General features: G+C 45.4%; 2 protein-coding genes across 11 annotated transcripts in view; one reads left to right on the top strand and one right to left on the bottom strand.

Annotated features, from left to right (window-relative positions):
• PTPN11 (protein tyrosine phosphatase non-receptor type 11) overlaps positions 1 to 12,997 on the bottom strand; it is a 90,856-nt gene extending 77,859 nt beyond the window's left edge. The window contains exon 1 of one of the 4 annotated variants that reach the window (XM_019038373.4): positions 12,723 to 12,997. In XM_019038373.4, the coding sequence (XP_018893918.1) occupies positions 12,723 to 12,736 (14 nt within the window). In that variant the 5' untranslated portion in view covers positions 12,737 to 12,997. The remainder of the gene's footprint in view (positions 1 to 12,722) is intronic. The other 3 variants (XM_019038372.4, XM_063694362.1, XM_063694361.1) reach the window with 3 other exon arrangements.
• Positions 12,998 to 13,014: 17 nt separating this feature from the next.
• On the top strand, positions 13,015 to 25,263 carry RPL6 (ribosomal protein L6). Of its 7 annotated transcripts, none has more exons than XM_019038370.3 (9): positions 13,015 to 13,120; positions 19,032 to 19,173; positions 20,046 to 20,139; positions 21,798 to 22,034; positions 22,118 to 22,216; positions 23,566 to 23,709; positions 24,115 to 24,163; positions 24,420 to 24,604; positions 25,077 to 25,263. In XM_019038370.3, exons 4-9 carry the CDS (start codon positions 21,798 to 21,800, stop codon positions 25,227 to 25,229), a joined length of 867 nt encoding a protein of 288 aa, XP_018893915.1. In that variant the 5' UTR covers positions 13,015 to 13,120; positions 19,032 to 19,173; positions 20,046 to 20,139; the 3' UTR covers positions 25,230 to 25,263. The 7 variants fall into 7 exon arrangements, with proteins under 7 accessions (XP_018893915.1, XP_055215125.1, XP_055215126.1 ...); XM_055359150.2 differs by lacking the exon at positions 13,015 to 13,120 and adding an exon at positions 13,219 to 14,163; XM_055359151.1 differs by lacking the exon at positions 13,015 to 13,120 and adding an exon at positions 16,734 to 16,830.
• Positions 25,264 to 26,384: the final 1,121 nt, after the last annotated feature.

Here is a 26,384-nt window from a genome sequence, read left to right as displayed (position 1 = left end):
ATATTTGTCTCTGGTTTTTTTTCCCCCCTTTTTAGTCTGTGGTATTTTTTTTTCCTACAGAGGTTCATGTTGGCATGGTTAAATTCATCAGATTTTTCCATTATGATTTCTGGGTTTTTTGCCATGCTTAGAAACTGTCTTAATTCACAGCAATGTTGTGTGGTGGAAATTAATTAATATATGCAAAATGCTTAGCACAGAACCCGCCCTTGGAGTTTCACATTTGGAACTAGAAATTTAGATGTTATCCAGAAGAAAACGTTTAGAAAAAAGTCACAGATCTTAACAGGACCCTGTACGGCATGGCCCCTGGTTGACTCTGGTTCTCTGATCACGTCTCCGATTTCCTCCAGTTGCTACACGCAGCTTTTACATGTGCTTTTCCCTCTGGTGGTCCCACAGTCAGATCCCCCATCTTACCTTCTCAAAAAAACCCCTGCTTCTCAGGGGTGACACTCAACATGGCAATATAGCATCTAATCACACATTTCTACAGTCACCAGGTTGAAGGCTAGACTGGCAGTTCCATGAGGGCGAAGGACACATCTATTTCTTTTATTGTTTTTTAGAGATAGGGTCTCACTCTGTCCCCCAGGCTGGAGTGCAGTGGTGTGATCACGGCTCACTGCAGCTCCAACTCCTGGGCTCAAGAGATCCTCCCACCTCAGCATCCCGAGTAGGAACATGTCTATTTCTTCACCACCATATCCGCAGCCCCTAGCAAATGGTTAATACAGAGCAGTTCCTTACTAAACATTTGTGGCCAGAGGGAAGGAAGAGCAACCTTGGGGTAAGCCCCATCACTGCTCTCTCCTACATCCACACAGTTTCACATCTGTGACCCAGGTGGCGTCAACAGGAGGCTGTCAAGGATGACTCCAACTCCACGTACTCAAGAGGAAGAGGCAGAAGGCAGCTGACAAAGCCCTCTTCAAACTGGCCCCACCAGCAATTTATGTGGCAAAAAGATGGTCATTGTTTTTAATATACAGTCTCTTCTCACCCAATCAGTGGTACTGACAAGGATATTTTTCCCTATCTGTATGCTACTGTAGTCATTTTAATAAGAATTTGCAAAGTGAATGTCTAGGACACCTATGCATATGAGCCAAAAACTTGCTCCAAAGCCTCCCCATGCATTTGGAAACACCAAATGTTGATATCCGAAACTAACTTGCAGTCTGGGTAACAAAGTAAGACCGCATCGCCACCAAAAAAAAAAAAAAAAATTTTAATTAGCTGGGTGATGGCACATGCCTATAGTCATAGCTACTGTAAAGGCTGAAGCGAGGTCAAAGGTTTGAGACCAGCCTGGGCAACATAGTGAGACCTCATCTCTAGAAAAAAAAAAAAAGTTTTGTAATTACCCAGGCATGGTGGCCCACACCTGTGGTCCCATCTACTCTAGAGGCTGAGATGGGAGGATTGCTTGAACCCAGGCATCTGAGGCTGCAGTGAGCCATGGTTGTGCCATTACACTCCAGCCTGGGTGACAGACCAAGACTCTGTCTCAAGATAAAAACAAAACAACAACAACAACAACAAACCTATATGAATCACAAAATTAAAAAGATGATTTATCCATACTTATATTGTTACAAACTCTATTTTTCCACAATTATGAACTGGCTCTGATAATAAGAAAAAAGCAATATATGGCCAGGTGCTGTGGCTCACACCTGTAATCTCAGCACTTTGGGAGGCAGAGGCAGGCAGATCACCTGAGGCTGGGAGTTCAAGACCAGCCCCGTCTCTACTAAAAATGCAAAAAATAGCCGAGTGTGGTGGCACACACCTGTAATCCCAGCTACTTGAGAGGCTGAGGCACAAGAATCACTTGAACTCAGGAGGCAGAGGTTGCAGTGAGCTGAGATGGTGCCACTGCACTCCAGCCTGGGCAACAGAACAAGACTCTGTCTCAAAAAAGAAAAAAGAAAAATGTGATATGTTGGCTATTATACATTACAGCTGGTTAAAATTACAGCTATACTTACTGAATGTTTGCCACATGCCTGTGTGCAAAGCAGACTTGAGAAATCAAACTTTTCACCATTACATTCTGCTATTTAGTTCTAAAAATTTCTTTTTAATACCCTCATTCTTGCTGTCACCTCATATTTCTAAAAATTTCTTTTTTTGTTGTTGTTTTTTTTTTGAGATGGAGTCTTGCTCTGTCACCCAGGCTGGAGTGCAGTGGCACAATCTCAGCTCACTGCAACCTCCACTCCCGGGTTCAAGCGATTCTCCTGCTTCAGCCTCCCACGTAGCTGGAATTACAGGTGTGTACCACCACACCCAGTTAATTTTTCTGTATTTTTAGTAGAGACAGGGTTTCACCATGTTGGCCAGGCTGGTCTCGAACTTCTGACCTCAAGTGATCTGCCCGCCTCAGCCTCCCAAAGTGCTGGGATTACAGGCGTGAGCCACTGCGCCTGGCCCACCCTGTCTCTTAAAAAAGAAGAAAAAAAAAAAATAGCTTCAACTGCCAAAGGTGAAACTAGGTAAACACCACCTACATCCATCTAGATCAGCAACAGAAGATAAGGTAGGTGGTCTTCTCCTTTACCCTTTTATTACATAAACTGTATTATTTCATTTACAACTTACAATTATGCTATCCTGTTATTAAGAACAAACAGATGAGAATAGTATTTTCAGGGAAACTTTGTAACCAGTATTTAGCACAGAGGCTGGAGACAGTAAGGACTTAATAAACATTAGTTTTCACTATTATTAACATTACGATTATTGGTGGAGGTTATGCAGGATAGATACTTCTCATGCATAATTATGTTAGTTTCACATAGGCAATTGTGACATGTATGTCATTTAAGCTAACACTGCTTCTTCATACACTTCTTCATGGCTCTGGAGCTGTCTCTACATTATTTCAAACAATAGTTAAGAGGCCGGACGCGGTGGCTCACGCCTGTAATCCCAGCACTTTGGGAGGCTGAGGCGGGCGGATCAACTGAGGTTGGGAGTTCGAGACCAGCCTGACCAATGTGGAGAAACCCCGTCTCTACTAAAAATACAAAATTAGCCTGGCGTGGTGGCACATGTCTATAATCCCAGCTACTCGGGAGGCTGAGGCAGGAGAATAGCTTGAACCCGGGAGGTGGAGGTTGCAGTGAGCTGAGATCACGCCATTACACTCCAGCCTGGGCAACAAGAGCTAAACTCCATCTCAAAAATAAATAAATAAATAAGTAATATATAGTTAGAAATTGAAATAGCTATTCCATGACCATCTACTTGAGCTTTCGTAGATTTTAAACTTTTCTTCCACAGCTTTTTTTTTCCAAAAGTATTCATAATTACCAAAAATGCTTCCCAGTTACAGGTTTAATACGTGTATTCAATCACTGACAATTTTGTAATTTGCAACTTGCTTATCACTAGCAAGGAGCAGTTAGAGTTCATTCGACCCTGAGAACTTAGTAAGAGAAGATAAAGAACAGTGGAATTAATAAAAATCTTAATGTATAGGGCCAACCTCAAAGGTTATAAGTGCTTGTATATTAGTAAGTGAGGCAAAAAAAAAAAAAAAGACAACACACAGCTTGAACTCCCCATCTCACACCTAGCATAATTTGACACAATAGGGTTTAGTTTAAAAACTGAACCAACAAATGAAACCTGCAATGTAAGTACATCCATATAACCTGGAAGGAGGGGAAATGGCAAAACAGTATGGCCTCATTTGAGTTTATCAACAAGTTTATTACAATTAATACAGAATGATTACAGTTAATTACAATTAACACAGAGGGTCCAGATAAGATGAGAAGAGACAAATAAATTTCCAGTCCTCACCGTGTATATAGTAGGCACTTGATCAATGGCTGCTGAGTGAATGAATTTTGATAGGAGTAAAGGAGAAAAAGACACTGATGGGCTAGGCACAGTGGCTTATGCCCATAATGCCAGCACTTTGGGAAACTGAGGCAGGAGAATCACTTGAAGCCAGAAGTGCAAGTCCAGCCTGGACAACACAGCAAGACCCCGTCTCTATAAAAAATGAAAAACTTAACTGGGCATAGTTGTACGCACCTGTGGTCCCAGTTACTTGGGAGGCTGAGGCAAGAGGATCACTTGAGCCCCGGAGTTTGAGCTTCGATGAGCTATGATTGCATCACTGCAATCCAGTGTGGGTGACAGAGCAAGACCTTGTCTCAAAAAAAATAAATGAATAAAAATAAAAATAAAAAAACACTGAGGGGAGGGGGTAGAGAAAGAGTTACAAGGAGAGGGAAATAAGCATCCTTCTCCTCATCTTGCTCATTCTAACACCTGCAAAACCTGCCAGCCCCTGACAATCCCTTCTAACCAGCCATCATCTGGCATTATCTATATCTATATCTATATAGATATAGATATATAGATTATAGATTTTTTTTTTTTTTTGAGACAGAGTCTCGCTCTGTCGCCCAGGCTGGAGGGCAGTGGCACAGTCTCGGCTCACTGCAACCTCCACCTCCCGGGTTCACGCCACTCTCCTGCCTCAGCCTCCCGAGTAGCTGGGACTACAGGCACCCACCACCAGGCCTGGCTAATTGTTTGTATTTTTAGTAGAGACAGGGTTTCACCGTGTTAGCTAGGATGGTCTCAATCTCCTGACCTCCTGATCCACCCACCTCGGCCTCCCAAAGTGCTGGGATTACAGGCGTGAGCCACCACGCCCGGCCTATATCTATATTTTTTTTTGAGAAAAGGTCTCATTCTGTCACCCAGGCTGGAGTTCAATGACACGATCTCGGCTCACTGCAACCTCCACCTTCCAGGTTCAAGCAATTCTCCTGTCTCAACCTCCCAAGTGGCTGTGACTACAGGCATGCACCACCACACCTGGCTAATTTTTGTATTTTCTGTAGAGACAGGGTTTCACCCATGTTACCCAGGCTGGTCTCAAACTCCTCAGCTCAGGTGACCTGCCAGCCTCGGCCCCCCAAATTACTGGTATTATAGGTGTGAGCCACCACGTCCGGCCATTATCTATATTTATTGAGGATCGCTGGCCAGGTGCAGTGGCTCACACCTGTAATCTCAGCACTCTAGGAGGCCAAGGAGGGAGGATAGGTTGAGCCCCAGAGTTCAAGACCAGCCTGAGCAACATAGTGAGACCTCGTATCTACAAAAATAAAATAAATAAAATAAAAAAGATCACACAGCCCAGGTAGGTACCACTCATCTCATAGAAAGACTTACACACACATACACACACACACAAACCAGCACTTGGGGAAAAGAGCCTCAAATCAATGTCTAAAATAAGCTCTAGGGCCTATTACACATGACCCCTGTGTTGAGTGGGTTTTAAAAAATGGGAGACATAATTTGTGTCTGTAAGAGTTTACATTTCTCAGCAACAAAAAGAGAAAAAAAAAACAAAGTTTTGGCCGGCTGCGGTGACTCACACCTGTAATCCCATCACTTTGGGAGGCTGAGGCAGGTAGATCACCTGAAGTCAGGAGTTCAAAACCAGCCTGGCCAACATGGTGAAACCCCGTCTCTACTAAAAATACAAAAATTACCCAGGTGTGGTGGCGCATGCCTGTAATCCCAGCTACTCAGGAAGCTGAGGCAGGAGAATCGCGTGAATCAAGGGGGCAGAAGTTGCAGTGAGGCAAGATGGTGCCACTGCACTCCAGCCTGCGCTACAAGAGTGAAACTCTGTCTCAAAGAAAAAAAAAAGAGTTTACAAACCTGAACTGTCTGTCAGGAAATCACACCCGAAATCTGAATGCAGATTCTGCAAAGGCTTTACTCTTTGAGGCTAGGGACTTATGTCAAGTGAGTTTTAAAAAAAGATGCTGATGAAACAAAAAGAAAATACAATGATGCTGAATATTTTGTTTTATCTATGCATCCCCCTCCTCCAGTGATGTGGGGAAACAGTCAAGCTGGCCAGTAATTTCAGGAACTTCATCTCAAGGCTGCTATACTGAGAAAGGAGGTTTAGGCTGGGGGCAGTGGCCCATGTGTGTAACCCCAGCACTTGGGGAGAATCGCTTGAGCCCAGGAGTTCCGACCTCATCTCTATAAAAAAATAAAAAAATTAGCTGAATGTGGTGGTGCCTGCAGTTCCAGCTACTTAGGAGGCTGAGGAGGGTGTATCCCTTGAGCCCAGGAGGTTGAGGCTACAGTAAGCTATCATTGCAACATTGCCCTCCAGCCTGGGTGACAGAGTGAGACCTTGTCTCAAAAAAAGAGAGGGGTGGAATTTAAACTAGGGATCCAAAGTCTAATTTCAGGGTGGGAGGGGTTTGAGGGATGAGAAATTACTTAATGGGTACAATGTATGTTATTCAGGTGCTGGTTACACTAAAAGCCCAGACTTCAATGCTGGATAATACATTCATGTAATAAAACTGCACTTGTAACCTTTAAATGTATAAAGTCTAATTTCAGTTTCTTGTATACATATAAATTTATATCTTTCTTACCTGCTACTCCAGAAAAATTATTATATTTGTTCTTGGGGAGTAAGTTTATAGTTTGTTACTTTCTACAGATTACAAGAATATTCCTCATTTCTAATCTAATTAAATTTTAATATCCTATAGTAAAAGAGTAAGTCATGCTGAAAAAAAAGGCATCAATAGGGACAAGCATTATAAGTAAAAGGCTACAAAAAAAGTTAAATTCTTGAAAAGTGTTCTAATGCATGCTACACTGTATTTCATTTAACTAGCCCCCCCCCCCGACTGATGAACATTTCAGCTGTCTCCAATATTTTGCCATCTCAACAATAATGCAATAAATATCCTACTAAATGTCAAAAATTTTTTAAAGTTGTTAGGCAGGTGGGCACAGTGGCTCACGTCTGTAATCTCCAGCACTTTGGAGGCCGAGGCGGGTGGATCACCTGAGCTCAGGATTTTGAGACCAGCCTGGGCAACATGGCAAAACCCCATCTCTACACACACACACACACGCGCACACACACACACACGCACACACACACACACACACACTTAGCCTGACATGGTGGTGTGTGCCTGCAGCCCCAGCCACTCGGGAGGCTGAGGTGGGAGAACGCTTGAGCCTGGGAGGCAGAGGTTGCAGTGAGCTGAGGTCGTGAGCCTGGGTGACAGAGTAAGACCCCATCTCAAAAAAAAAAGTTGTTAAAGCAGCTTTTTATCCTTTTTTTCCAAGCAGCTTTTTAATGGTAGTGCATAGATATGTCTTTATAAATCACTATTTTCTCATGGAGTTTCATTGGTCAGCATCTCTGCTTTGATGACAAGGCAATAAACAAAACTACCTCCAAAAAGACTTTCCACAAACTACTTTTACCCAAGTTCAAAGTCTCTCTCATCACTTGTCTCATCTCCCTGAATCTACTCCTGCCTCCTACAATCCTTCCTTCACAGCAGCCAGAGAAATATTTTTAAATAGATCAGCTCATGCCACTCCCCCAATCACATCCTTCTATGATTTTGCATTGCTCTAAAAATACAATCTACACTCCTCTCCATGGTCCACATGACACTAAAGACATTAAGAATCCCTATGTGGTCTGCTCCCACCTACCTCCCACCTTCCCAGCCTCACAGCTCCCACACGTGCTCTCTCCTAGCCTTCAATCACTCCGAGATCTTCTCCCACTTCAGCACTTTTGCATGTGCTGTTTCCTAAAACCTGGAATACTCAATGCCTAGCACAGTACCTGGCACAGAGTTATCCCACCATAAATAATTCTTCAATGAATGGATAGATGTTTCATTAGAGTCGGCCAATGGGATGATAAAAACTTGAACCATTATCTTTAAAATAGACATTGTAAAGGCCAGGTACAGTGGTTCACATCTGTAATCCTAGCACTTTGGAAGGCCGAGGCAGGCAGACAGCTTGAGCCCAGGAATTTGAGACCAGCCTGGGCAACAGAGCAAGACCCTAACTCTACAAAAAAAAAGAAAAATTGGACAAGTTCGATGCCACGTGCCTGTAGTCAGTCCCAGCTACTCAGGAGGCTGAGATGGGAGGATCACTTGAGCCCAGGAGGTCGAGGCTGCAGTGAGCCAAGATTATGCCACTGCAGTCTCCAGCCTGAGCAACAGGGTAAGACCCTGTCTCAAAAAAAAAAAAAAAAAAAAAAAGACATTGTATGTGTGTATATACATGTATGTGTAGACAGATATACACATTACAGAAACACATACAATGTGTATTTGTGTTTATATGAGTATACAAATATACATATATACACATACATTCTAAACAGTATATTCTATACCAATAAATTTCAAATTTCAGGCTTGTGTGGTAGCTCATGCCTATAATCCCAGCACTTTGGAAGGCCAAGGTGGGCAGATCACTTGAGGCCAGGAGTTCAAGACCGGCCTGGCCGACATGGTGAAACCCCGTCGCTACTAAAAATATAAAAATTAGCCAGACATGGTGGCACGCACCTGTAATCCCAGCTACTCGGGAGACTGAGGCACAAGAATTGTTTGAACCCAAGAGGCGGAGGTTGCAGTGGGCCAATATTGTATCACTGCACTCCAGCCCGGGTGACTGAGTAAGACTCTATTTCAAAAAAAAAAAAAAATTCAAATTTCATTTTGGTACTACTAGCTTTATCAAATTCATTTGATGCTGGCATAAAAGTCTGTCTCCCTCTCTAAATTCAATGCTCCTCGCAAACACGGATAGTATTTTTCCTATTTCAGTGTTGTCAAAGAGCGTCACATATACACATTTGCTCAAGGCACAAAGTCCTCCAAAATTCATAGTAATGAACTGGGCTGCATTTTAGGGCATCTGAATCCATTTCAGGGTCTCCAATCCTTGGTTGGGGTCCACAACTCCCAGAGACCTTGCCAACATCACTTTTTGCCTCTTTCTTCCTTAAAAACACTGGCGTTGGATGGCAAGTACTGTCTGTGTTTCCCAGAGGGAAGGGGAATAAGCTGAGTTTCTCTATTGTTCTGTGGCTGCCTAACAAAGTACACCACGGCCTGCTAGGACAATTACAAACATGAGTTGGCTCTGCTTTTCCAGCATCATGTGCCACTCATAACAGTCTCCACATTGACCATGGACACGAGGGGTAAGTCATCTTAGCAGTGGCCTCTGCACTTGAGCAACTCTAACCAAAAACTTGGCCTTACATCGGGACCTAACGTTAATAAAGACATCCCAGTTTCAACTGCAAAGACACGGAACTGTTATTTTTCAGCAAGGCAAGTTTATTTACTCCCGCAGGAGATAAACAAATGTGGCCACCAGGGAGAGCCCAGGACAAAATGTACTTGACCTGCAAGAGATAAACCAAAAGCCTCCAGTCTCAGAACAAGCTCAATTTTCTGCCCCTCTCAGCTCATCGTCGCGTATGGATTTCAGAGGAACAAAAACAGATGTAAAGGAGGTACCACATGCTGAAGGAAGAGTTGGAAAATACAGGCAGCTTTGTTGGTTTCACAAAGGCAGAAAAGGGCAGAGAAGCAACCTCAAAATCTAAATCCAGTACTATCAATGCTACATGATCAAGGGAGGAGTCACTTAATTGCTGAATGCCTTAGTTTTCCTACCTATGATGCTGACAGATATCAGTACATTGAATATACTTACATTTTAATTACTGGATGCATATAAAAGTCGAACCCAAGAGGAGTTATTTTGGTAATTAAGCAAAACAAAATTCAGACCACTAATCGTCATTCAGGTGTCAGCTCACACGATCACCTTCTCTAAACCACCTATCAAAACTAACTGCATTCTCCCATCCTCACATTTCTGTGGGATTTTTTCCCTCCTAGAATTTATTACTACCTGAAATTGCCCTATTTAGTCATGTGTTTGTCTGCTCTCTCTCAGCCATGAAAATAGCAATATTTTCCTATCTTACTGCTTTATCCTGCCTGGCTCATTAACTTCCTGTTGAATGAATTAATACTAGGTTAAAGTAATTTGAAGGCTGGACGCAGTGGCTCATGCCTGTAATCCCAGCACTTTGGGAGGCCGAGGCAGGAAGATCGCTTGAGCCCGGGAGTTTGAGACCAGCCTGGCCAACATGGCAAAACCCTGTCTCTATAAAAAAATACAAAAATTAGCCAGGTGCGGTGGTGCACACCTGTAGCCCCAGTAACCGGGAAGCTGAGGAGGGAGGATGGATTGAGCCTAGGAAAACAAGGCTGCAGTGATTGCACCACTGCACTCCAGCCTGGGCAACAAAGTGAGACCCTATCTCAAAAAAACATAATAATAACAATAATAATAAAATTCTAGGGCTGGGCAGGGTGTCTCACACCTATAATCCCAACACTTCAGGAGGCCAAGGTGAGAGGATCACTTGAACCCAGGAGTTTGAGACTGCCCTGGGCAACACAGTGAGACCCCATCTCTATTCAAACAATTTTAAAATTTTTAAAAATAAAATTCTAGGAAATGCAAACTAATACATAGTGACAGAAAGCAGAATAGTGGCTGCCTAAGAACAAAGGAGGGATTATAAAGAACATAAGGCAAAATTACCAGGGGTGATAGATGTGTTCATTATCTTGATATGGTGGTGGTTTCCCAAGTGTATATGTATGTCAAAACTGATCAAATTGTACATTTAAATATATGCAATTAATTGCATGTCATTTATACCTCATTAAGGCTGGTTAACAAATAAAACAGGCTTATAATCCAAAAAATAATGAATCATTCAAAATTATGTGTATTATGTTCATAACCCGGCTTTTTGGGTGGTGCATAATACCAGGGCTGGAGGGGAGAAGGAATTACTCCATTTCAAACTGTCATCTTTACCACTTGCTACTTTGACTATGCCCACACTTCTATGCTTCTAAATGAACAAACTGGACAATGTAGGGTCTATTACTACCCAGACCTTTTCCCAACCCCCAGCCCCGTCTGATGTCTCCTAAAGCAGCAGATCCTTACTTGTCTGGAAGAGCAGACACCAGGAACAAAAGGCTCAATGACTATTTGACAGATTAAAGAATAGACAACTGTTTATTTAAAAGCTCCCTAAAGAATTAGAACATTTGAGGCTATACACTGTTCTGTTGAAATGCAGTTATATATTACCCAGATCTGTAAGCACTTGCCAACCGACCTGTCCAAGTCACTCACTTCCTACGAGTTCTCAGTTTTCTTTTTTCTCCCCTTTTTAAATTCCAGATCCATGTATGAATAACATGCCAGGTGTGTTTGGAGGAGACATTCCTAATATTTTGAAAAATCTCATTCAGGCCGGGTGCGGTGGCTCACGCCTGTAATTCCAGCACTTTGGGAGGCCAAGGCGGGTGGATCACGAGGTCAGGAGTTTGAGACCAGCCTGGCCAACATAGTGAAACCCTGTCTCTACTAAAAATACAAAAATTAGCCGGGCATAGTGGTGCGCCTGTAGTCCTAGTTACTTGGGAGGCTGAGGCAGGAGAATCGCTTGAACCTAGGAGGCGGAGATTGTGGTGAGCCGAGATTGCGCCACTGCACTCCAGCCTGGGCAACAGAGTGAGCCTCCGTCTCCAAAAAAAAAAAAGAAAAAAGAAAAGAAAATCTCATTCAAATAGCCTCAATAGCTTGAATCGTTTTTTAAATGTCTGAGACAGTGACCATAATTGAACAATCATGGAAAAGAATAGACAATGGGTCTTAAGTGTGAGTGGTATATAGAGTGACTATACAAAATAGCAGGATCACTATCTGAAAACAACAGGTCACACTACTGTTTGACAACAAAATTAAGGCTTACAAATGGTTAGCAATAGTTACAAAATAATAGAAGCAACATAGTGATTAAAAGTAGGGATTCTGTCTCCACCACCTACTAGCTGTGAGGTTAGGCAATTTACTTAACCTCTGAAACTCGGTTTACTCATCTTTACAATGGGGATAATAGTAGCCATCTGATAGGGCTGTGGTCAGAACTAAGCAAATGTTAGCTATTAGTAGTAGTATTACCCTGACCTTTCAAAGGATCTCATTAACTCACTAATCCTCCTAAGTTTCAAATCTTGTCATTTACTAGCATGTTGCTTCTGGGCCTCGGTTTCCTCATCCATAAAACGGGTACCAGTAAAGTGACCTGACTGTTAAGGTTGCAGTGAAGGATTAAATAACGAGATGCGGCTCCCTTCCTTTCCATCTCCCAAAGCGAAGATCGCAGAGGAAGGAAATACTTCTAGTGGCTGCAGATACAGTCAGTTTTTCCATTTCTGGCACGTGAGGGGTAGGAGGAAAAGAAGACACAAAGCGGCATACAAAAGGGTCAGGGGTCCTGCGTGAAGTCCCCAAATGCACGCAAGTGGCACAGTGAGCCAGAACGACTAGACCACTGGGGGCCCGGCCCCGCGCAACTCCCCTCTTGTGTCCCAAGGAGCCTCCCCAAGTGAGCAGGGTTATTTAGGAATCACCATGAGGCAATTCTCATGAGGCAATGGGTCAGGAATGCGGCGGTGAGCCGGGCCGCTGGCACCCGTGGTTCCCTCGGCGGCTCTACCTGCCCCGGGCCTGATGGGCATCCCCGGGGCTGCCGCAGCCGGAACTCGGGGAGGCAGGAAATGAATGGGGACCCGAGGGGTGGGGGCGCGGTGGGGCCGGCCCCCGGCCCCGGGGGGGCGAGGGGACGAGGAGGGAACCGGCCCCCAACCCCGACCCGGGGCGGGAGCCCGAAGCCCGGCCGGGGCGCCCCCTTCCGGACGGGGCTAACCGAACGCGGCGGTGGCCGGGCCGAGGCCCTGGCCGGGCCCCTCGGGGCTCCTCACCTCCGCGATGTCATGTTCCTCCCGCCCTCCGGCTCCGCGACGGACCCGCTCCTTGCTCAGGCTCCGCTGGGCTCGGTCACATCGGGCTGGCCCGAGGGAGGCCCGCTCGGGACCGGACGCGGGGCAGAGCCAGCCGGCCGCGCACAGACCCCCCTCCAGGCCTGGGGATCCCGGAGACTGTGCAGCTGCCCCCCGGCCCAGCTCGCTCCTCCTCCGCCCCCGCCCTTCGCCGCCGTCGCCCCCGTGATGTCACCGCTCGCGACGCCCGCCGCCACTTCCTGCTTCCCGTCAGCCGAGGACCGAGCGACGGCCGGGAATGGCAGCGCGGGGGCTCCGCGGAGGCGCCACGCACAGTGTCCAAAGCATCCTTGCTTCCTCCTGGAAACCGCGGCCGCCAGGTGTGAGCTGCGCGCTCCGCGTCTACGCCACCGACCCGTCCGGGCCCGCTGCCACATCGATTTCATTCATTTCGTTCCACAAATCGCCGCTCCACTCATTAGCTGTGGAACCTTGGGGAAATTACCTACTGTCTCCGAGCCTCCGTTTCCTCCATTCTTTTCTTTCTGTAAGATAAAGATAGTAGGCTGGGCGCGGTGGTTCACGCCCGTAATCCCAACACTTTGGGAGGCTGCGGCAAGAGGTTCGCTTAAGCCAAGGAGTTCGAGGCCAGCCTGGGCAAAAAAGCAAGACCTCATCTCTACAAAAAATGCAAAAAACTAACCGGGCGTGGAGGCTGCGGCGGGAAGATAACTTAAGCCCGAGAAGTCGGGGCTGCAGTGAGTCGTGATCACGCCACTGCACTACACCCTGAGCGACAGGGCAAGACACTGCCTAAAAAAATAATAATAGGCTGGGCGCGGTGGCTCACGCCTGTAATCCCAGCACTTTGGGAGGCCGAGGTGGGCGGATCACGAGGTCAAGAGATCGAGACCATCCTGGCCAACATGGTGAAACCCCGTCTCCACTAAAAATTCAAGAATTAGCCAGGCGTGGTGGGGGGCGCCTGTAGTCCCAGCTACTTGGGAGTCTGAAGCAGGAGAATCGCTTGAACCCGGGAGGCAGAGGTTGCATTGAGCCGAGATCGCGCCACTGCACTCCAGCCTGGCAATAGAGCGAGACTCCGTCTCAAAATAATAATAATAATAACAATAAATACTACTTTGGGGTGGGAGCGGTGGCACACGCCTGAAATCCCAGCACTTCCCTTTGGGAGGCTGAAGCGGGCGAATCGCTTGAGTCCAGGAGTTGGGAACCAGCCCGGGCAAAATAGTGAAATCCCATCTCTACAAAAAATACAAAAATTAGCCCGGCGTGGTGGCGCGCGCCTGTAGTCCCAGCACCTGTAGTCCCAGCTACTCGGGAGGCTGAGGTGAGAGGATTACTTGAGCCTGGAAGGTCGAGGCTGCTGAGAGCCGAGATCACGCCACTGCACTCAGGCCAGGTATGGTGGCTCACGCCTTCATCCCAGCACTTTGGGAGGCTGAGGCAGGAGGATTGCTTGAGCCTAGGAGTTCAAGACCAGCCTGGGCAACATGGCGCGACCATGTCTCTTAAAAAAAAAAAAAAAAAAAAAAAAGCCGGGTGGTGGGGAAGTATTACTTTGGACACTCTGTGAAGCTCGAGCAAGAGAGCAAGGCCAGAAACAGAGAAGCCAGTCAAAATACGGAATACTATAGTATTCTGGTCTGGGAATAATGGTAGCTCAGACCAGATTGAGAAGAGTAGAGCTTTTACTTGATTGATGCGCATATGACTCATTGAAGGCTACAGATCTAGCTGAGCGTGGTGGCTCACGCCTGTAATCCCAGCACTTTGGGAGGCCAAGGAGAGCAGATCATTTGAGGTCAGGAGTTCAAGACCAGCCTGGCCAACATGGTGAGACCCCGTCTCAACTAAAAATACAAAGATTAGTCGGGCTTGGTGGCGCACACCTGTAGTCCCAGCTACTCCAGAGGCTGAGGTGGGAGAATTGCTTGAACCGGACAGGCAGAGGTTGCAGTGAGCCCAGACTGCACCACTGCGCTCCAGCCTGGGTGACAGGGCGAGACTCTTTCTCAAAAATAAATAAAGGCTACAGATCTAGTGAATGGCAGAGCCATAAGTTTAACCCATATCTGTATAGCTCCAAAATCCTCATTTTTTTAATGCTTGCCCATTTCATTCATATACAAATAACTTTCATACTGTGTGCTAACTGCTTCAGCATCATGTGCTCCTTACAAAGATCACCTTTAATACATGCCAATTTAATTCACATAAGAGCCATTTAACAAGCAGTTGTCCCTCTCCCTAAATCCTGGCCACCTAGATGACAAGCTACATTTTAACTGATCTCAGGCCTGCAGGCCTAAACTTCCTAATCCAGTCTCCACATAGTAACCAGAGTAATCTAAACTACAAAACTAGGCGGGGCACGCGGGGCGCGGTAGCTCATGCCTGTAATCCCAGCACTTTGGGAGGCCAAGGCAGGTGGATCACCTGAGGTCAGGAGTTTGAGGCCAGTCTGGCCAACATGGTGAACCCTCGTCTCTACTAAAAATACAATTAATTGTGGCCAAGTGCAGTGGCTCACACCTGTAATCCCAGCACTTTGGGAGGCCAAGGTGGGTGGATCACCTGAGGTCAGGGGTTTGAGACCAGCCTGGCCAACATGGTCAAACACAATCTCTACTAAAAATACAAAATTTAGGGCTGGGCGCGGTGGCTCACGCCTGTAATCCCAGCACTTTGGGAGGCTGAGGCGGGCGGATCACGAGGTCAGGAGATCGAGACCATCCTGGCTAACACAGCGAAACCCCATCTCTACTAAAAATACAAAAAATTAGCCGGGCCTGGTGGCGGTCACCTGTAGTCCCAGCTGCTCGGGAGGCTGAGGCAGGAGAATGGCGTGAACCCAGGAGGTGGAGCTTGCAGTGAGCCAAGATCGCACCACTGCACTCCAGCCTGGGCAACAGAGCAAGACTCTGTCTCAAAAAAAAAAAAAAAAAACAAAATACAAAATTTAGCTGGGTGCAGTGGCAGGCACCTGTAGTCCCAGCTACTCAGGAGGCTGAGGCGAGAGAATCGCTTGAACCCAGGAAGTGGTGCTTGCAGTGAGCCAAGATTGCGCCACTGCAGTCCCACCTGGGTGTCAGAGCGAGACTCCATCTCCAAAAAAAAAAAAAAAAAACTGCAAAACTAATCACTCCCTACATTGAATTCACCAATGGCTTCTCCTTGATTTTAGAATGAAGTCCAAAAAAAAAAAAAAAAAGGTTTATCCCCCAGATGTGGTGGCTCACCTCTGTAATCCCAGTGTTTTGGGACTCCTAGGTGGGAGGATTTCTTGAGCCCACAGAGTTCAAGAACAGCCTGGGCAACAGAGTAAGACCCCTGTCCCTACAAAAAAAAAAAAAAAAAAAAGTTTTTTGTTTTGTTTGAGTTGGAGTCTCATTCTGTTACCCAGGCTGGAGTGCAGTGGCGCAATCCCGGCTCACTGCAAACTCCACCTCCCGGATTCAAGCAATTTTCCTGCCTCAGCCTCCCAAGTAGCTGGGATTACAGGCACGCACAACCATGCCCAGCTAATTTTTTTTGTATGTTTAGTAGAGACAGGGTTTCGCCATGTTGGCCAGGCTGGTCTCCAACTCCTGACCTCAAGTGATCCACCCACCTCAGCCTCCCAAAGTGCTGGGATTACAGGCGTGAGCCACCATGCCCAGCCCAAAAAAAAGTTTAAAAAAATTTTTTTAGACATAAGGTCTTGCTATGTTGCCCAGGCTGGCCTTGAACTCCTGGCCTCAAGCAGTCCTCCTACTTTGACCTCCCAAGGCCTTGGATTTACAGGCGTGAGCCAATGCACCAGAGTTTTTTAACTCTGGTCCCCAATCACTTCACCACCCCCTGTCTCCCCACTACTCACTTCATTCTCTATGACCCAGCCATGCTGAATGACTTTCAGCTCCCCTCAATATGCCATATTCTTTCCCAGCGTAGAGCCTTTTAACAATCTGCTTTCTTTCCCCAGAGGGTTCTTCCTGCCTGTCCTCCACATCAGCTCTATGCCTCTGATCTCAGGCTAGGAGCCACTTCCTCTGGAATACAAGCCTCACCTGATTCTCTAGTCCAGGTCAGATGGTCACCAAGACACCTATCCTTAGAACCTAACATGCTACACTATAAATCTAAGAGCCGTATCATATAGGAAGCATCCAATTAAGTTTTGTGGGTTTTTTTTTTTTTTTAGACAGTCTCGCTCTGTCTCCCAGGCTGGAGTGCAGTGGCGTGATCTCGGCTCACTGCAAGCACCGCCTCCCGGGTTCACGCCATTCTCTTGCCTCAGCCTCCCAAGTAGCTGGGACTACAGGTGCCTACCACCATGCCCGGCTAATTTTTTGTATTTTTTTAGTAGAGACGGGGTTTCACCGCATTAGCCAGGATGGTCTTGATCTCCTGACCTCGTGATCCACCCGACTCAGCCTCCCAAAGTGCTGGGATTACAGGCGTGAGCCACCGCACCCGGCCAACTCCATCTTAATTTTAAAAAGATATATTCATTTAGAGATTAATTCAGATAATAGCCATTACTTTATTTGAATTTCTTTCTCAATTACAAAAGCAATACAAGTTCCTTGCAACAAACTAAATAACAAACAGTAATTTTCTGTGTTCCTTGATGCATACGTACTCCATATCCCAGTCCCCAGCAGTGTTAATGGTTTGGTGTATGTCTTTCCACACTTTATACATATACAAACACACAAACTCATCCCATACACAGGCTCACACACATACATAACACATATAAAGATATTTTTCTATTTTATTTATTTATTTATTTATTTTTTTGAGACAGAGTCTCACTGTGTGGCCCAGGCTGGAGTGCAGTGGCACGATCTCAGCTCACTGCAACCTCTGTCTCCCGGGTTCAAGTGATTCTCGTGCCTCAGCCTCCCAAGTAGCTGGAATTACAGGCATGCACCACCATGCCTGGCTAATTTTTGTATTTTTAGCAGAGATGGGGTTTCACCATGTTGGCCAGGCTTTAAAAGATTTACTGCCTAAGAAACAAACAAAAAATACAGCTGAGGCAACATTGTGAGACCCCGTCTCTACAAAAAATGTAAAAAAATTAGCCAGGTATGGTGGTGTGCACTGTACTCCCAGCTACTCAGGGGGCTGAGGTGGGAGGATTGCTTGAACCCAGGAGGTCAAGGCTGCAGTGAGCCATGATCTCACCTTGCATTCCAGCCTGGGCAACAGAGCGAGACTCCGTCTCCAAAAAAAAAAAAAAAAAAAATTAGGCTGGGCGAGGTGGCTCACGCCTGTAATCCCAGCACTTTGGGAGGCCGAGGTGGGCAGATCACCTGAGGTCAGGAGTTCAAGACCAGCCTGGCCAACATGGTGAAATCCTGTCTCCAATAAAAACACAAAAAATTGGCTGGGCAAGGTGGCTCAGGCCTGTAATCCCAGCACTTTGGGAGGTCGAGGCGGGCAGATCAAGAGGTCAGGAGATCGAGACCATCTTGGCTAACACAGTGAAATCTCACCTCTACTAAAAATACAAAAAATTAGTCAGGCATGGTGGCGGGCGCCTGTAGTCCCAGCTACTCAGGAGGCTGAGGCAGGAGAATGGCGTGAACCCGGGAGGTGGAGGTTGCAGTGAGCCGAGATCATGCCACTGCGCTCCAGCCTGGGCAAAAGAGCAAGACTCTGTTTCAAAAAAAAAAAAATTAGCCAGGTGTGGTAGCGGGCGCTTGTAATCCCAGCTACTCAGGAGGCTGAGGCAGGAGAATGGCTTGAACCCAGGAGGCAGAGGTTGCAGTGAGCCAAGATCACGGCACTGCACTCCAGCCTGGGCGACAGAGCAAGACTCCATCTCAGGAAAAAAAAAAAAAGATTAAGTGTCTGCAAAAATGTCTGCTTTGTGATTAAAGTGCTGCACAAATTTCAGAGAATTTTATATATGGCAAAACTAAATAAAAACATTTACTTTATAACTAACATGATATTTTGCCCAACTAATGAATTGTAAATTTTGCAATACCGCAACAAAACACAAGAGGGGGTTCATCTACGTTTTTATTTTAATGACAGGTCATTCAACACATATTTTGGGGCGTTTACTAGGTGAAATTATCTGAGATTGCCAGCAATTTTGAGGGGCCCACGTAAGCAACTGTGCATCTCATTCATTCACTGTGGTACATTTTCTGCAGTTGAAGTTTCTAAGAGGTGCTTTGCTGAGGAAGCTAAACAAATAAAGCTGCTGACATTCCCATTCTCAAAAAAAGGGCAGTGTTCATCTGATCATTGTATCTGTATCCTCAGTGAATCAGAACCAGAAAAAGGCAAAATGATTCCCAGAGACACAGCCATGAAGCAGGTGGTTTCGATCTGAAAAAATCAAGGTGAAAAGCTCTAGCAACCAGAAAGAAGCGAATGGAGGAAAATGGAAAACGCAAGCTAGAAGGTATTACAAATGTGTACATGTTGGCTTAAGGGCTTTGAAGCAGTAAAGAACTATCACATATACTGTGTTGTGTATTTTGTAAAAGATAATAAGTATTCTTATTTTTAATTCTAACATGAGCAAAACTCTCATGCATCTTCATTAATCATCTCTTTAATCTTGCAGCCTAATGGTTAAGAGTGCAATCTTTGGAATCAGATCTATGCTGTGAGCAAGTTACTTAATGTCCTTGAGACTCAGTTTCCTCATAATAGTATCATTCACAGGTTGTTGGGAGAATTAAATGAAATAAAGCAAGGCACATTGCATGCAATATTGCCTATTATCTCCCATGCATAAACTTTAGCAGAATACTTGACAACAACTAGGATGTTGATGATCAGATGATTGTAGTGGTGATGGTGACAATAACAAGAGCTAACAGTTCGCCAGGTGCGGTGGCTCACGCCTGTAATCCTAGCACTTTGGGAGGCTGAGGCGGGTGGATTACTTGAGGTCAGGAGTTCAAACCAGCTTGGCCATCATGGTGAAACCCTGTCTCTACTAAAAATACAAAAAATTAGCTGGGCATGGTGGTGTGCGCCTGTAATTCCTGCTACTTGGGAGGCTGAGGCAGGAGAATCACTTGAACCTGGGAGGCAGAGGTTGCCGTGAGCCAAGATCGTGCCACCACACTCCAGCCTGGGTGACACAGTGAGACTCCATCTCAAAAAAAAAAAAAAAAAAAAGAGCTAACACTTATGTAGCATTTACCATCCATCAAATATGCTTCTCAGTACTGTTGTATATATTATTTAATGTTCCCAACATCCTTATGAAGTAAGTTACTATTGTTATCCTCACTTTAGTTTTTTTTTTTTACTTTTTTTAAGACAGAGTCTCATTCTGTAGGCCAGGCCGGAGGACGGGAGGACGGGAATGAGAAAGGCCATGTACAAGAGGAAGTAGTCAGCCGCTAAATCCAAGGTAAGGGAAGAGGGGACCACTGACCTAATCTCAAGTGACAAGATTAGAGCTCACTGCACTGCAGCCCAGACCTCCAAGACTCAAGTGATCCTCCCACCTTAGCCTCCCGAATAGCTGGGACTACAGGCACTAACAACCACACTCGGCTAATTTTTTTTTCTTTTTTTCTTTTTTTTGTTGTTGTTATGGTTTTGAGACTGAGTCTGGCTCTATTTCCCAGGCCGGAGTGCGGTGGCACGCAGTGGCACGATCTTTGGAGTGCTGGGATTACAGGCGTGAGCCACCGTGTCCGGCCTTTTTTTTTTTTTTTCTTTTTTGAGAATCTTGCTCTGTTGCCTAGAGCGCAGTGTCGCGATCTTGGCTCACTGCAATCTCCACCTCCAGATTCAAGTGATTCTCCTGCCTCCGCGCCTGGACTGGCTGTCATTACAGACACGCACCACCCACGCCCGGCTACCTTTTGTATTTTTAGTAGAGACGGGATTTCACCATATTGGCCAGGCTGGTCTCGAACTGCCAACCTCAGAGGATCCTCCTGCCTCGGCCTCCCAAAGGGCTGGGATTACAGGCGTGAGCCACCGCACCCGGCCTAGGATTTACAACTTTTTTCTTAACGGGGAAATACTACATTCCCCATGATGCCCCAGATCCGGAAGGAAGTGAGACTCGCACTTCCCATGATTTCTTATAGACCGGAAGCCGGGACCTTAGTTCTCTTTCCCATCTTGTAAGGTAAGAATCGCGGGCCTGTGTGCAAGACTTGCGTTCAGGACTCCCAATCCTTCGCCATCCGAACCTGGAGGGCATCCAGTCGACACGTACAGGGGTCGGACATGTCCAAGGCTAACTGAGAGGCTTTCCAGACGCTTCATTTTTGTTGTTGGGGTTTGCGGCAGGGCACAAAGAGGGTGAGGTAGAATGCCGTAGTGGCTCCCTCCGGTTCTTCGCCACTCTCTTGGGCTGGGGGAACGAGGCCCTTTCGGGGACCCGTAGCGGACTGGTGGGTGTTAGAGGAAGCGGGGAGACCGCGCGTGCACTGTGTTCCTGGTCCTGGGTTCCAGAGGATGACACTGAGCTTGTCGCAGCCACGTTGGGGTTCCGCACTGAAGCCAAAAGGTTTCGCGTCTCCCAGCGTCCGCGACCGGAAGTCGCCTCTTAGTCTTTGCGATCTTTTTCTTCGGCTCAATTTGGGCTGATTCTGTTTGTGTCCGCAATTCCTAAATCGAGTTTCTTGAAAAGAGACATTGGTCTTAAGGGTTAAGACGATAGGTACTGAAAGTAAGGGATTTCAAGTTCTGGTCTTGGTGCTTCTAACATGTGGACACATTCTGCATCTAAGTTTTCTAATTCGCAAAACAGTAATAAAAAATAATGGTTGTACGGACTTCTGACCGCTCAGTATTTGGCAAAAAACCTAATAGGTGTGAGGTAGTTTCAAATCCTCAAAAAGTTTACAGTGTATTGGGGAGACAACCCCCAAATGAGTCATAGTGAAGGTTGGAGTAGAATGGGTAGAGTTTGAGAGGAAGGCCTGTATCTTACCGGGGGAGGGATTGTAGTCTGGGGAGCCCAGCCCATTCATGTACAGGTTCATTATTGTCTTGTTAGAGAGATGACTGGTGAAATGCCTTTTTTAATCTACAAAAAAATATTTTTAGATGGCGGGTGAAAAAGTTGAGAAGCCAGATACTAAAGAGAAGAAACCCGAAGCCAAGAAAGTTGATGCTGGTGGCAAGGTGAAAAAGGGTAACCTCAAAGCTAAAAAGCCCAAGAAGGGGAAGCCCCATTGCAGCCGCAACCCTGTCCTTGTCAGAGGAATTGGCAGGTATTCCCGATCTGCCATGTATTCCAGAAAGGCCATGTACAAGAGGAAGTACTCAGCCGCTAAATCCAAGGTAAGGGAAGAGGGGACCACGGACCATTATGTCTTAACCTTAATTGGCATTCTCTTACTGTTGATGCATTTGTGTCCTTGTAGGTTGAAAAGAAAAAGAAGGAGAAGGTTCTTGCAACTGTTACAAAACCAGTTGGTGGTGACAAGAACGGCGGTACCCGGGTGGTTAAACTTCGCAAAATGGTAAGATGTGGGGACTGTAAATTGGATTTTCTGTTTATGCTTGAATACTGTGAAGATGTTTTTGAATACTTAGATACTGTAAGTTTCTGCATACCGGAGAATTTCTGATAGAAAATAAAGGGCTCTGGGTTTGTAACTTGGCTTCAACATTTACTGTTAATCTTAAGTAATTTAAATTACTCGTCTGTGCTTTGTTCCTTTGCATATAATATGGGAATGAGGCTGAGTGTGGTGGCTAATGCCTGTAATCCCAGCACTTTGGGAGGCCGAGGCGAGCAGATCACCTGAGGTCAGGAGTTCAAGACCAGCCTGGCCAACATGGTGAAACCACATCTCTAGTAAAAATATACAAATTAGCTGGTTGCGTGCCTGTAGTCCCAGCTGCTCTGGAGGCTGAGGCAGAAGAATCGCTTGAACCCGGGAGGCAGAGGTTGCACTACTGCACTCCAGCCTGGGCGACAGAGGGAGACTCCATCTCAAAAAAAGATAAGATGGGAATGAGGGTTTACCTCAAAGAGTTATAATGGAGATTAAATGAAATAATACATAGCCTGTTCTATAGAACATTTCCCACTAGAGCAGTGTTTCTTGGCCCCCTTTACCACACACAAGACCCAATGTAATCTCAGGATTTGCTCTGTAATTTTCATTATGGGAACATTCCCAAATAAGTTACACCATACAGTTTCACAGTTGAAGATTACTGCATGAGAGGGAAGGTGACAGTTGTTTTGTGAACTCGTTTTCCCATTAGGTGATCATGTTTGTGGTGAAAGTGAGACTGCACTAATGATATGGTATAGTTGGAAATAGGTTATTGTGAGTTATTTGTAGTCATGTCTTTAATGGCCCTTGCATGGTGTCTAACTTCTGCAATAAATGATCTGCCAGTCCTAGTGTCTGGCTTTATGCAATTTGTTTTCCTTTGTGGATGAAGTGGGAATAAGACTTGTTGCTGTGAGGATCAGATGAAGTGGCTAGGATATGAACACACTTTACTTGAATTGGAAAACAAGCCATGTATCCCTAATCTGCAAAATGTGGCATGTCACACATGTAATCTCTGAGGTTTAGTTTTTGCTCAAGATTGCAAAGGTGACTTGGCTTGATGCTTTCTTTGCTTGAGCACACATCTCATTCATTAAATGGTGTCTCCTTTTTTGCACACAGGATGCAGAAGCATAATTGACCTTTTCCAAGTCTACTTAGCAGAAATGAAAATGGAATCGTATAAATACAGTATTATACTTTAAAATAAAAAGGCTGTAGCAAAAGTTTGGCTGACATAGCTCGCTTCTAGTAATCTGAATGGCTTATTTAAATAAGTTGGATCTATGGACTCTCCCCAGCCTAGATATTATCCTACTGAAGATGTGCCTCGAAAGCTGTTGAGCCACGGCAAAAAACCCTTCAGTCAGCACGTGAGAAAACTGCGAGCCAGCATTACCCCCGGGACCATTCTGATCATCCTCACTGGACGCCACAGGGGCAAGGTGAGAGTACCTGTGCTTGGGGCGCTTCACTGCAGCTGCCTGGGGTGCCTGGTGGCAATGCGTTTGCACTCTAGGTGTACTTTTCCTTTATTTACCTATGTTTGGGGCAAGGGGAAATGATCTGCAAGATACAACTTAGTTGTTGCAAATAACAAGTGTAATCCATGGTGATTTATTAGCCATTTCCTGCTGTTGATTATGTTACACATGTTCATTTACTCAAAAATGTATTTATGCCTGGAGTGCTACCTTAGCAGCTTGCTGTGGTTGCTTCCAGAACGGCCGAGCTATATACATATACATGTAGAAATTTCCTTTACCCAAATTTAGATGCCTGTGATTTTATGAATTCAGAAGTCAGTTTTTTAATTGCAGAAAACTAATTATTTTCTTTTTAACTTACAGAGGGTGGTTTTCCTGAAGCAGCTGGCTAGCGGCTTATTACTTGTGACTGGTAAGAAAATCCTTGGATTGTGATGTTCTGTGAAACTTCCAATTTTAAATGCTTGCAGTATACACGTTTGTTTGCTACTGCCTACATGGTAGACACTTAATGCCACAAGTGTCTGAGGCCCATTTCATTGCCTTGTGTGCAAGTGGGTTAGACAAGTGGTCTTTTTTGTGTAGCAACGTAACAAGTAATGGGCACCTAAATTGCAGGATGATGATTCTTCCCCCTTTTCCTTGCTAAATTAATTTTTCCCCCTTAGGACCTCTGGTCCTCAATCGAGTTCCTCTACGAAGAACACACCAGAAATTTGTCATTGCCACCTCAACCAAAATCGATATCAGCAATGTAAAAATCCCAAAACATCTTACTGATGCTTACTTCAAGAAGAAGAAGCTGCGGAAGCCCAGACACCAGGAAGGTGAGATCTTCGACACAGAAAAAGAGGTAAGTTTCTACTTGTCATCTCCTGTGTTAGCACTGGCCCTTCTACCTGGGAGTGAAAAGAAACAGGTTGCACAAAAAGAAGAAAAATGAAAGGTTAAATAATGAGGAATACTGGGAGATAGTATTCCAGATTCTTCTAAATTGAGTAGTTCTTTTTTCAGTCTGGGAGCTCAACTTAGAATCCTAAAGTTTGGTGGAATTGTGTGGGAATTAACTGCTACCATTGTATTGGGAATGTGCCCTTACTTATCCTTGATGTGTCCTAAAGTATACAAAAGCTTAAGAGCTATTTTTATTACATTAAAAAATGGGTTGTGTTTCACAGCATTCCAAGGAAAGGATTGTCAAAATTGTCTTTAATGTTTTCTAAATATTCTTGGGGATTAGTACTTGTGAGACAGGACTCCTTAGTTGACCTACAAGTAATTTGGTATGTGCCTGTTTTAAAATGTTTGATTTTCTCTTTATTTAGAAATATGAGATTACGGAGCAGCGCAAGATTGATCAGAAAGCTGTGGACTCACAAATTTTACCAAAAATCAAAGCTATTCCTCAGCTCCAGGGCTACCTGCGATCTGTGTTTGCTCTGACAAATGGAATTTATCCTCACAAATTGGTGTTCTAAATGTCTTAAGAACCTAATTAAATAGCTGACTACATTTTGTTTGTGTCTCTTTTTAATTTTTGGTTTTTTAAAAAAATTCTTACCTGCCTGAAGGTGTAGTTTGACCATGCCAGCTCACCTGGGGGTTTTCCTTAGTAGAGAATGGGATTGGAAGGGAGTGGTGTCTACAAGAGAGCTAGTTTGTTGGCTTTGCATTGCTGTTCTTGGCTTCAGATTGGTTCTTGGTGCCTGGCTAATAACTTTTTCACCCACCCTCTACCAATGTGAAGTGGTGGCATTTTCTCACTCGTCCCTGAAGAAGTCAGTGCTAAACTGTACATGGGTGAGAGAAGAGAATAACTGCTGACTACTCAGACAACAAACTCCCGTTTCTCCCCCCTGTGCTCAATTCTCAACTCCCCAATAATTATGAGGCCGTGCTCTTGTTTCCCAGGCCAGTGCAGTGGCTGTTCATGGGCACGTTTATCACATATTATGGCCCCAGTTCCTATTGCCTGGGCTAGTTCAACTCCTGGGCTCTAGCTATCCTCCTGCCTAGACCTCAAGATATTGGGATTATAGGCATAAGCCACCACACCCTGCGAGATTTGTGCATTTTAATTTTGGCAGATTCTTCCAAACACTCTCCGAAGTGTTAGACCACTTTATTTGTTCTGGAAATGTACAGAGTACCCATCTTCTCATAGGTAGGTTATCAAACTTGGATTTTTGCCAATGGAAAATGAAAAATGGGCTGTGTGTGCTGGCTTCCACCTGTAACCCCCACATTTTGGGAGGTGGGGCCAGGAGGCTCAATTGAGCCTAGGAGGTCCAGGCTGTGGTGACCTGTGATTTCACCACTGCACACCATCCTGGGTGACAGACCCTGTGTCCAAAGAAAGTGAAAAAAGGCTGGGTGCCATGGCTCAACCTGTAATCCCAGCCCTTTGGGAGGCCGAAGTGGGCTGATCAACTGAGGTCAGGATTTTGAAACCAGCCTGGCGAACATGGTGAAACCCCATCTCCACTAAAAATACAAAAAAAAATTAACTGGACATGGTGGCAGGTATCTATAATCCCTGCTACTCGGGAGGCTGAGGCAGGAGAATTTGGACGGGAGGCAGAGGTTGCAGTAAGTGACATCACACCACTGCACTCCAGCCTGGGCGACAGAGC

Source organism: Gorilla gorilla, chromosome 10 (genome assembly GCF_029281585.2).
Source record: "Gorilla gorilla gorilla isolate KB3781 chromosome 10, NHGRI_mGorGor1-v2.1_pri, whole genome shotgun sequence".
NCBI classification, from domain to species: Eukaryota; Metazoa; Chordata; class Mammalia; order Primates; family Hominidae; genus Gorilla; species Gorilla gorilla.
Note: the sequence above shows the minus strand (reverse complement) of the source record. Positions and strands in the feature narration are given on the sequence as shown.

Coding starts and splice junctions, on each gene's coding strand:
- RPL6 (XM_019038370.3), top strand. CDS start 21,798: ATGGCGGGTGAAAAAGTTGAGAAGCCAGATACTAAAGAGAAGAAACCC. Junction 22,217..23,565: donor TGGTTAAACTTCGCAAAATG/GTAAGATGTGGG, acceptor GACTCTCCCCAG/CCTAGATATTATCCTACTGA. Junction 23,710..24,114: donor CTGGACGCCACAGGGGCAAG/GTGAGAGTACCT, acceptor TTTAACTTACAG/AGGGTGGTTTTCCTGAAGCA.